The following is a 12,357-nucleotide window of genomic DNA, read 5'->3' on the forward strand; positions in this document are numbered from 1 at the left end:
AGTGATGAGTTTTAATTATAATCTAAGTTCTGAATTTCTGTAACATCTTTATTTTCATTATCTCCCCTCAAATTTTCAGCCTTTAATTAAATTACCATCTTAAGTTTTTTCATTTTTAAAAAATTGAGTTTTGCATCTAGGAGCCATTGAAACATCATGTTTTAATTTTTCATATCAAATTTTATTCCTGCTATTTTAGATTTGCATAACTATCTGAATATTCTGCTTTCACTCATAATAGTGATATTCCACTATTTCCTATGATACCTGTTAAAGTTTATGGTAAAATGTTGAAAAAGCTCATTAACCTTAAGCTACTTGCAGTGAAATGTAAACCAATTTGGAAATGCTGATAAGTACTTTTGAAATGATAGAAATGAAAATTGAGGAGCAATAGCAACTGGTGGCTGCTCACATGAAGATCTGCTGCTTAGATTCTTATTCAGACGGCTACTAGTAGTGTGGGTAGCTGACAGCTTCCAGCTGTTAGGTCCTTTAAGATTACTTCAGTTTTCAGGGCTATTCTTTTTGTGAGTGACCTCAGACCAGTGACTGAGTGAGGCAGTGGTAGCCAAGGGTAAGCGCTTCTTGGGGCTAGTGATTGAACAAGATAGTAGTGTAAAGATTTTTACCCAAAGTGGGACTCCTTTAATGGAATATGCCCATTGGCCTGAATGGAGACTTTGTCAGGGTACTGGTAGCTCCATTTACTCAATTGAATCTTCCTTCTCTCTTTTCTCCCAGTTGTCACTCCCTGATAAACCTTTTATACTTCTCACATCACAGTGTCTGCTTCCCAGAGAATCAAACAAGTTAATAGCTCCAATGTTTAAGGGCATAATATTAGTGTCTCTGAAATATAGGACAGCAATTTTGTCCAAATTTATTATGTATTTTTTCATGTTACGAGAGATATTAATATAAAATTAGATATTTGAGGCTTAATATATTTAAGACACTGCCCTAAGAGCTGTGGGGACATATAACTTACATTTAAGAGATTTATATTTTTGAGAAATTTTCTGATTGGAAGGCAAGGCATGAATATCCGAAAACTCACGTGCAGGACGTCAGTAAAAAAGGTAACATAAAGTACTGTATGGCTCACTCCTGTAATCCCAGCACTTTGGGAGGCAGAGGCAGGTGAATCACCTGAGGTCAGGAGTACAAGACCAGCCTGGCCAACATGGCAAAACCCCATCTCTACTAAAAATACAAAAATTAGCCAGGCATGGTAGTGCATGCCTGTAATCCCAGCTAGTCGGATGGCTGGGTCTTGAGAATCACCTGTACCCGGGAGGCAGAAGTTGCAGTGAGCCAAGATTACAATACTGCACTCCAGCCTGGGCAACAGAATGAGACTCTCTCATAAAGAAAAAATTTAAAAAAGGACCTTGCATGTGAAAAGAGGAAGCTCATGGGGATAAAATCACTTTTCATTTTGCTTTAAATTGTAGTAGTTCCCTCTAAATTAATACAGTACTTACTGGCTTAAAATCCAGGCTATTTGTTACAAGATTAGTCATTTTGCCCACACCTACTTCTCTTGCTTCATTTGTTCTACTCCTTGCTGCTGTTTTTTCAAAAACCCAAGTCTTATCATCATCATAAACTATTTGCAGTTCTTTTGACCTACATTTTTATGGGTGTTTCTCTTTCTGCCTGGATTGCCTTTTTTCCTGGCCTTTCTTTCTTCCATGTAACTATTATTCATCAAATCACATCCTTTTAGTAGCCATTCTTGACCCCTTTCTCCAAATCTGATGCTTTTTTGGCTGTCGTTATGTTGAACATATCTTTATTGTAGCAGTTACCACACTATTACAAATGTTTTCTGCACTATAAACAAGTGTTGGAGAGTAACTGTGCATTTAAAAATTTAATTTTATGTCCCTAAAACCAATAAGAGTTTCCAGTATATAGCAGTCATACAGTGTTATTTGAGTAGGATATAGGAATGGATTAGTGAACTTGGTAGTCAAGAAGTATTTCTTAGGAGAGGTAGTTGAGTCAGTCAGTGGTGAGTAGGTTTTGGGTAGGCAAAAATGAAAGAATATGAAAATGGTACTCTAGGATTGTGATAGTATGTGAACCAAGGCAGGGAAAACAAAATGATATGCAGTTCAACCTTGAACATCATGGGTTAGAGCTGTGTGGGTCCCTTTATACATGGATGTTTTTTCAACTAACTGCAAGTAGAAAATAGAGTATTTGTGGGATGTGAAACCTGCATATATGAAGGGCCGACTTTCTGTACATGGATTCCGTAGGGCTAACTGCAGGACCTAAGTATGCACGGATTTGTTTATACTCAGGGATGCTGGAACCGACCCTCACCCCACTGCAGAATACTAAGGGACCACTATACATTAAGGGAAAATTTTCTTAACCTCAGTGTTGTTGAAATTTGGGGCCAGAATTCTTTGTTGTAGTGAGCTGTACTATTCGTTGTAGACAGCATCTGTGGCCTCTAAACACTGTGCCAGTAAATACCAATAGCATTCCTCGTTGTTAAACTCATAATGTCTCCAGACACTGCCAAGTGTCTTCAAGAGGGGAGCAGGAGTTAGTGGGGAATCACCCCCTGTTGAGAGCCCTGTGTTAGTGGAACACTGAATAAGTAATTTATTCGTTGTTCAAAGGATTTACATAAAGTATAAGAATTAAATTTTAGAATTATAGAGTAGGACCACGTTAAAGTAACTTGAATGCTAGAACAGGGAATTTGAGCTCTATATTATTGGAAATTCATACTTTGTATTCAATAGTTGTGCTGCCTCTCACTTGTCTTCTATTCTCAGACCCTTGCTATTTAAAATGTAGTTCATGGACCAGCAGCATTGGCATCACTTGAGAACTTGTTAAAAATATAGAATTTCAGATCCGTCTTAGGCTTGTTGAATGATAGTCTGCATTTTAGCAAGATTCCCCAGTGACTTATATACACAGTGAAGTTTGAGAAACACTGCTTTGATCACATCACGTAGAGGAATACCTAACTCACGACTGACCTGATTTAGAGAGCAATGTGATGACAGTTGTGATTAGGAAGATGGGTCTGGTGTTTTTGATCAATTGAAATGAAGAGGTCCTTAAATCATAATGTCTCAGCTATGAGGCCATGAAGACTTGCAATTAATTTTGTAATTTCTGCCACATAAATGAAGACAAGAACTGTTACAGAGGAATAATTAGCAGAATTTTGTATCTGATTGGATATAAGAAGTAAGGAAAGTTTGAACAGTAATAGGTTTTGAAAGTTTGTGATTAAATTATGTTACCGCTAGTTAAATGGGCACATATGAATGAAAAACAGGTGTTGGTGATTGGGAGGATAAAATGATTTTGGTGTTAGGTTTGAGTTTGAGGAGCTATAGGTGGAAATAACCAGGTGTAGGTAGTTAGAAGCTGAGGCGTCAAGCCTTGTATTAAAATTGAGGAAAGTTCAGAATCATCTGGGTAGTAGTCTTTAAGTGAGATACAAAAGTAATTGCAGGCCCAGGACTGATTATTTATTTAAAGAAAGAGGTTAGAAAAAATAAGAGTTCTCAGAGAGAGTTATGAGAAGAACTCAGGCAGAGTAATATCATATGAAGAAAAGATAGGAAAGTTTTTAAGGAAATGTTACTCTAGCAACCATTTCCACAGTAAGAAGTAAGCCCTACAGAAAATGTTTTGACTGTTTTTTAGTTTCTCCTAAGGACAGCACGTAGCTAGTATCATTCTAAATGCATAACTTAGGAATTACTTCATTACTTACAACAAATACTTTAACACATTAGGATTTAATTCTTTTCAACTGATTGGGAAGAGCTGTGCTGAAGTATCAAATTTGACAAAGTTAAAGAGACTAGACATAAAAGTGTTGAGTTTTAGATTAGGGGTCTTTGATGACATTAGAGTTTCAATGGAGGTAGTAGCAGAACCAAATTTAAGGAATGTAGTATTTGCATCACGTATAATCACAAATGACTGTTTTCCCAAATCTATGTAGAACTTTTACTCACCAGTAAGAAAAAAATAGACAGCTGACTATAATAGTCATTTTGCAGAAGAAAAGATTCCAAATGACTCATAAACATATGAAAAGATCTTCAACCTCATTCATAATCTGAGATATTAAACATAAAATCTCAGTGGCATACCATTACATACCTATCAGATTGCAAACATTGAGAAGTCTGTGACAATATCAGCTGGGTGACAATATCAACTGGTGAGTATGTGGACCAGCAGGAGCGCTAAGACTGGGAGGAAATTGGTACTTTGGAAAGGTTTTTGAAATTATCTGGTAAAGTTGAAAATAAGTAGTAGCAATTCTGAGAATATACTTGTGCACAAATATGCTAAGATACATGAATGGAAATGTTTCTTGTAAAATTGTTCAGATGAAACAGGAACTCCATTATCCATTAATAAACTATAAAGCAATTAAAACTAATAATATATACAATTGTATATAAATCCAAATGATCTAAAAATAAAAAAGTAAAAAAATGAATTCCAAAACAATAAGCTAAAGCTAAATGTTCCAATATGAATGAATCTCCAGAACACAAAGTTGAGTCAAAGAAAAAGTACAAAAATACATATGGTCCAATTCCATTCTTAAAAAGTTCAGAAACAGGCTAAAATGTGTTGTTTAGATTTGCATGAGTTGGTTGCAGAACTATAATGAAAAATAAACAGTTGATCTCCAAAGTCAATATAATAGTTTCACATTGAGGCAGGCAGGTTTTTAAGATGTAGTAGAGGAATATGAGGGACTTGTGAGGTTCCAGTAATAATGTTTGTTAAGATGTGTGGTGGTTATATGGATGTTTGCTATAAAATTGTTCATTGCATGTGTTGCATGTACTTTTTCATTTGTTATTTTATAATAATGCATCTTATGAAAGGAACTACATAAGGAAAATAATCATATCCATGAGAGTAAAATGTGAGTAAAAATAGCTTTCAAAGTAAAATGTGAAACAAAATTTGGTTCTTTCAGTACCATCAAGAACAGATGGTACTGAAAGAACCAACTTGAAATCCTGGAAATGAAAAAAAAACATTGAAATAAAAACTCAATGCACACAATAAACTAAAGACTGGACACAAAATTTATGAAGTCAGTACCGAGGAATTTACACAGAAGCACATAACAATTGCTGGAAAATGTGAAAAGATAAGAGATATTGGGGGTCGAGTAGATTGAGAGGTTCTAACATTGTTACTTTACCCTGCTGAGGAACTTTCTTGTATTGGAAGAAGATAGGTGGTATGTCCATTCCAATAAACTTAACTATTAGTGATGGTACATGTTCAGATGACCTTGAAGTGTATGTTGTAAATAAAAGTAATTGAACACATTCAGCAACCCTAATTGGTTCTTTTGGATATATGAGGAGTTAAAGGTTGAAAGTTCAAAAGGCAGTGTTCTAAATGAAATTATTGAGTCACTTATTGGGCCAAGAAAAACATTTCATCTCCAAAGCGTATGTTCAGAGGAACTTTTTTTTTTCATAACATTTTAACAGTAAGTCAAAATCATAACTTTTTTTTAAAAGTGTTTGCTTTAAAATTTTTTTGCTGCAAAATGAAACTCTGTCTATATATATATTATATATGTATAAAACTTATCTTGCAGAGAAGTAATACCTTTAATCTCATAAAGGGAATTGTGATCTAGTTCACAGAAATTTTTTGTATATATTAAGTTGGAAAGAATTCATCGTTCCCTAAAGGAATGTATATCTTTATCAGGTAGAGCCGTCTTTGTAGTGGTGGTATGAATTCTTGGTCTCATTTGTCCTGGCTTATGATCTTTAGTTTTTCCAAGAATGTGATTGACAATGGCATTACCTAAAAAATGTGTGTAGATTTTATATGCAGTTGTCCTTAAGCTTGTGAAATATGTTTAGATGTGACTTACAAAGATATAAACATATTCTTGTTTGAATGTAACTAATTTTTAAAAAAATATTTAAACAGTTGAACCCACTGTGAGCCTGATAAAAGGGCCAGATTCTTTAATTGATGGAGGAAATGAAACAGTAGCAGCCATTTGTATCGCAGCCACTGGAAAACCCGTTGCACATATTGACTGGGAAGGTGATCTTGGTGAAATGGAATCCACTACAACTTCTTTTCCAAATGAAACGGCAACGATTATCAGCCAGTACAAGCTATTTCCAACCAGATTCGCTAGAGGAAGGCGAATTACTTGCGTTGTAAAACATCCAGCCTTGGAAAAGGACATCCGATACTCTTTCATATTAGACATACAGTGTAAGTAAATGTAACATTTGCTTTTTTAATATTTGTCAGCATGTTTATCAAACTATTTTTAGTTTGAATATTTAATAGCTTGTCCTTGTTTATTTTTGTTTTCTTTTAATTTTGTTTATGTTTTCATGGAAATTTCATTTAGCCAAAACATTTTTAATCACTTTTGTAAAGATGAACAGATGACTTTAAAGTTGCTCTCCAACTTAAAATTATAATGTAACCATTTCCTTTTAAGATCTTAAAAGTAGGCTCGACTTAGGGAGTTATGGCAACTGGTACCTCAAAATGTACAATGCTGAAGGACAAACAATTTCTGCATTCTTTTTTTTTTTTTTTTTTTTTTTTTTTTTGAGACGGAGTCTCGCTCTGTCGCCCAGGCTGGAGTGCAGTGGCGCAATCTCGGCTCACTGCAAGCTCCGCCTCCCGGGTTCACGCCATTCTCCTACCTCAGCCTCCCCAGTAGCTGGGACTACAGGCGCCCGCCACTGCGCCCGGCTAATTTTTTTCTATTTTTTTAGTAGAGACGGGGTTTCACCATGGTCTCGATCTCCTGACCTTGTGATCCGCCCGCCTCGGCCTCCCAAAGTGCTGGGATTACAGGCGTGAGCCACCGCGCCCGGCCCCTGCATTCTAATTAATTGAGCTGTTACTCAGTTTCACTGATGCTCCCCATCTATTTTCTTGTTGTTTTTGAGATGGAGTCTTGCTCTGCCGCCAGGCTGGAGTGCAGTGGCATGATCTCTGCTCATTGCAACTTCCGCCTCCCGGGTTAAGTGATTCTCCTGCCTCAGCCTCCCAAGTAGCTGGGATTACAACCGTGCACCACCATGCCCAGCTAATTTTTGTATTTTTAGTACAGATGGGGTTTCACCATGTTGGCCAGGGTGGTCTCCATCTCCTGACCTTGTGATCCTCCCGCCTCGGTCTCCCAGAGTGGTGGGATTACAGGTGTGAGCCACCACACCTGGCCTTGTTTTCTTTGACTTCCCTATATGAATATTAATTAGTTTGAAAATCCGTATTTTTCAATATTATTTCTAATCTTGTCTCATTGATCATGTTATAAGAATTTTCTTAGGTTAAAAAACAATATTTTAAATACATCATTGGATAATAACCATTGTAGATACAGGTTCAAAGCTGAGCCACTTGTTACTTGTGTATTTTTGTTAAGGTATACTTTCCTGTGTATGTGTTTATATATTCTTTTGTATCTACTTTTCCCTTTGAATAAAGTTTCTTAGTTTTTAATACATTCTTTGTGATTTGTATACCATTTAAAAATTTCAAGTAGTAGAAAAGGTGATGGCTGTAGATAGTTTGTAGCAAAGATAATGAAAATTAGGCAGATTAGAGACAACATTAGGAAAAGTATTTAGGTTCTGCTTTTACTTCTATCCATGTACAAATTATAAATTTAGGTGTTTTTGAGGGAATTCTATTTTTTGTTATTGCTACTTATTTGCTTTTTGATATGACATGCATGGAGTTTTAAGTTACACATATTCATTACACTTGGTGTAATGGTTTTTAAAGCTAATTCCCAGGATCTTTTTCAGCCTTTATAGGGTTAACTTGAAAAGCTATCTTTCAAAAACTGTTACTGCCATTGCATTCTTAAATGCTAATACCTTCTTTTCCTAATTCTCTGGAGAATTCTGTTAAAATTTTTCTTTTTCCTTTTCCTACCTTGCTTTTACAGAGTCTTAACTTTTTTCTTTGTCTCATAAAATTCACATCCCAATTGGAAGTTAATGTATTTTGCATATGCATATGTTTACCTTTCCAGTGTCTAATAATGACTGATGTTTTCAATTTGTAGTTTTTTGTTTGCTTGAATGAAATCTTAGATATATAAAATATTTCTTCTAATGTATAATATGGTTTTGATTTATTGGCTTACTCCTAAAATGTTCTTAGAATAGTCATAACATTTTTCCTTTTGTAAATTGGAGACCTATAGGACATGTAAACAAACTTAAATATTGTCTTATATGACAAATTTATTCCTCAATATTTAGAGGTATCCTTTTGGGATACTTTAATGCCTAAACTCACAGATATCTGGACTGTTCTTTCAGCAACATTTTTTAGTACCACTTTTAAGTTACAAAAATATTTGTTAATCTTTGCTGTTTCTTTTTTTAAATTATTAAGATAATAGTACCTTATTAAAAGTTCAATTTTTTACAACTCTTTTGTAAACTTTGCTTTCCAGTAGAACAGTCTTCCCTGGCAGAGGTAAATACTGATCTGGTCTCTCTCTAGCTTCTCATCAGATCATATGCTGCTAACTTAGTTTTCTATGTAGCTCACAGAAAGCTAGAGAGTCTCTGCATCATACATAATTTAACACTTCCTTGGGGAAGCCTTTTATCACCTCCAACCCCATCCCCAACCTAAATTAGGCCTTTCTTTTTATATTCTCTCTTAGCATCCTATTCTTTTTCTTCCTGGCCCTCATAAGGAGTTTTAGTTAAGTATTTTTAAATGTCATCTTCCCTATTACTATTAGAATATAAATTGTATGTATATAAAGTCTGTGTGTATACCAAATACCTAAAACAGTGTAGTGCAGTGGTGCGAACTTGGCTCGCTGCAAGCTCTGCCTCCCAGGCTCACACCATTCTCCTGCCTCAGCCTCCCGAGTAGCTGGGACTACAGGCACCCACCATCACGCCTGGCTAATTTTTTTTTTTTTTTTTTTTTTTGTATTTTTCAGTAGAGACAGGGTTTCACTGTGTTAGCCAGGATGGTCTCCATCTCCTGACCTCATGATTTGCCTGCCTTGGCCTCCCAAGGTGCTGAGATTACAGGCGTGAGCCACCGTGCCCGGCCAAAACAGTGTATTATTTCTAAGTGCCATGTCTGTCACTCATTAGGAGCCAAACAGAATGTTGGTTGAATGAATGATAGGTTTGGACTTAATAGTTTGGAAGTATATATTTATATTGCTGGTAGATATGGATAATTGCTCATTCAACTAGTTATGTTGCACATACGCTAAAAGACTTTTGGGTACGTGAAATGGATAAAAGTTTATGTTTTAGTACATTTGAGGCCCTAGCTAATTTACTTCAGTTGTAAGTATGTAGTCATAGAAAGCCTGTGTCACATCTCTACATGACCCCAATATATTAATTAATTGTAACATAGGGAATCTAATCTCTGCAATTGACCTAATATCTCTTAGAAGATATTTCCTTTTAGATTAAATATCTCTTTAAAGACTGTTTTATATTGTAACTTGGTACTACATGGTACTTAAATGCCATTTCTTATTTAATTAAATACTATAACATATTTACTTTGTTCCTGTATCTCTACGTCTTGCTTAATAGGATTCTTTCATTTTGCTTTTGGTGATTATAGGTTTATGAATATTCCTTAACATTTAGCATTTCTAATTACTCAAACTGTATGTAGTATAATTGCCATTTTGGGGGCTACTCATTCTTCATTTTATTCTTTCAGCCAATATTTACGGAGTAGTATCTTCCATATTGATTATACATGTTGAGACTAAGGAAAAATGATTCCTGTTCTTCTAAGGCTTTGTCTGTTGTGTTAATATTTTACCATGTGTATTGCATTTATCATTAGCAAAAGATAATCTGTCCCGTCATGCATTTATTTTATAGATGCTCCTGAAGTTTCGGTAACAGGGTATGATGGAAATTGGTTTGTAGGAAGAAAAGGTGTTAATCTCAAATGTAATGCTGATGCAAATCCACCACCCTTCAAATCTGTGTGGAGCAGGTAATGTTATATACTTTGAAAGAGAAATTATCTAAAAGTGAAACCTTCTTAAATCCCCATTAAAAGTTGTTTTTATCTATATAATACACGATTATAGTAATAGCAGAAAATGAAAATGTTAATTAAATTTTCTGTCTTATCCTGCCCTACCTGTCCCCACCTTCCTACCCCTTCAGTTCTGATCTTTTGAGGCTACTTAAGCAATTTTAGCAGTTTCTTGTGGTTAGTTGCAGTCAGAGGTCTAAGGCTGCTACTACTTAATAGTTTTTAACATTGTTGATTTCTTAGATAAATAATTATAATTTTATGTCTACTTCTTCATTTACAAACACACCCACATACACACATTCCTACCTTTCATAGTCCAAATGAAATTTTAGTGATTTTTAGTTAAACTCAGTAATCACTGTTTGCTTCTCTAGGGCAGGTAAATGTTACGAAGAGCTAAGACATATACCAGACTTCTGTTTTCTCTTGTCTGTAGCCATTTGTTTTCCCAGTGGCTAATATTTGCCTCTTTTTACTTGTGTAGTTACTATGTGCATAATTTTTTTTCTCTGAAATTTCAAACTGTTATACCAAGGTTTTTATTCCTATTTTGTCAGTATTTAGGGCCCATTTTGATCTCCAGATGTATCTATCAACTTTAATAATTTTCTTATTTTTTGGTCGTTTCCCTCTTTTTTATTCCTGTTCGTTCTTTTTGGAACTCCTATTTATTGTATAATAAATATCCTTTCTTTTATATTTTCAGATGATCTTATTCTTCCTAGAAGGTTTTCTTGATTTTTAAAAAAATTTTCCATTGACTTAATGATATAAAAAAAATTTTTGGCCTGTTTTCACTTTTTAAGAGCATCTTCTCATTGAATATTCTTTGGAGAATGAGAAGATGATCTTATAAACTGAAAATATGCCAACTATAAAAATACGTTGTTTTCATAGCACCCTTTTCTTATTTTATGAGTGTAGTATCTTTCTTGTTTCTTCCCAGGGATACTGGATTTCCTTCTTCCCCAGAGAGTTTTTTCTGCTTTCTACATACTGTCTCTTTTCCCTCCAAGTTCTTTTGTTTTTTTGGTTTGGTCTTTCATTATGTAGATATTTCTTAATCTTGTTGGTTGTTTAGTCTTTCACAGTGAAGCATTAAAATAAAATGCTTAGTGGATGCTCTCTCTGTAGTGGGGATTGCTCATTAGATTCCACTTAGAGTGATCAGGTAGAGATGTGATTATTTTCCTGGGGAGACTCCAGATATCACTAATAGAAAAGTGGAAGTCTTTATTTTGTGACCATTCAGTTTATTTCTAGAATTAACCTCCATTTTTTTGCCCAAGAGATAAATGTCTGGTATTTGTACAGAGTCGGGAGGAATCTCTTGTTTTGTGGTGTATCTTTTAACTTGCTCTTGGCCTCCTTCTAGTTTTCTGAGGTACACTGAGTTGAACTCCAAAATTTTTGTTTGATTCTTTGGACCAAATTGGCTGCTTTCTCATCCATGTGCTTTTCATAAGCAACTCTTCACCCTAAAGTACAACTTTTCAACTTTGGCACTATTGATATTTTAGGCCAAAATTATTTTTTGTAATGGGCAGTCCTGTGAATTGTAGGATGTTTTGAAGCATCCCTGGGTTGAGAAACACTGACCTAAGGCATATATTGTTTTTAAAATCTATTTTCTGTCTTCGGAAAGTTTGTTGAAACATCTTGTCTGTTGAATTCTGCCTCCTGTTTTCTCCTCTAAGGTTTTTAATAACTTTTTAATTTCTGTACTCTTTCTGGTGGGATTTTATGGGAGTTAGGAAGCACTATATGTGGTCAGTCAGTTATCTTTAAGCATAGATACTATTTTAAAGGTAGAGAAAAATTTTCATTTACATTTTAAAAAAATGGGAAGCAATCATTAGTTAAGATTTTTGTTTGATAGAGTATTTCTAAAAGCCGTACAATTGTGGATTCTCATCCCAGTGTCTTAACTTCTATATATCTTTTTTGAGTAAGTCATTTAACCCCTCTAACCTCCTTGCCAATAACTACTTCATAGAGTTTTTGTGAGGTACAGACAATGAATATAAGTCATGTAACCTAGACGCAAGGGCATAGAATATGCTTTTGTTGTAGGTTTAATGTGATATTTAGATATTTCTAACTCTAAGTCATTTTACAATTTCTCAGAGAATTAAAGGGATTAAAACTTCGAGCCCAAAGTACAAAGGTAATTGTTAAGACATATATAATTTATTTTCATTGTTATTCTTGTAGAAAGAATTTACCTTTTGAAAGCCAATACTTGCAAAAATTTTCTTTCCAAAGCCTTCTAAAGGA

General features: G+C 34.7%; 1 protein-coding gene across 5 annotated transcripts in view; it reads left to right on the forward strand.

Annotated features, from left to right (window-relative positions):
* Positions 1-12,357, forward strand: part of NECTIN3 (nectin cell adhesion molecule 3) — a 123,505-nt gene that overhangs the window by 36,113 nt on the left and 75,035 nt on the right. For all 5 annotated transcript variants that reach the window (XR_005242002.2, XM_007985868.3, XM_007985869.3 and 2 more), the window contains exons 3-4: positions 5,977-6,273; positions 9,915-10,032. Coding sequence is in view for 4 of the 5 variants with exons in the window: in XM_007985868.3 (XP_007984059.1) it covers positions 5,977-6,273; positions 9,915-10,032 (415 nt within the window). In the remaining variant the exon portion in view is untranslated. The remainder of the gene's footprint in view (positions 1-5,976; positions 6,274-9,914; positions 10,033-12,357) is intronic.

Source organism: Chlorocebus sabaeus, chromosome 22, assembly GCF_047675955.1.
Source record: "Chlorocebus sabaeus isolate Y175 chromosome 22, mChlSab1.0.hap1, whole genome shotgun sequence".
In the NCBI taxonomy this organism is placed as follows: Eukaryota; Metazoa; Chordata; class Mammalia; order Primates; family Cercopithecidae; genus Chlorocebus; species Chlorocebus sabaeus.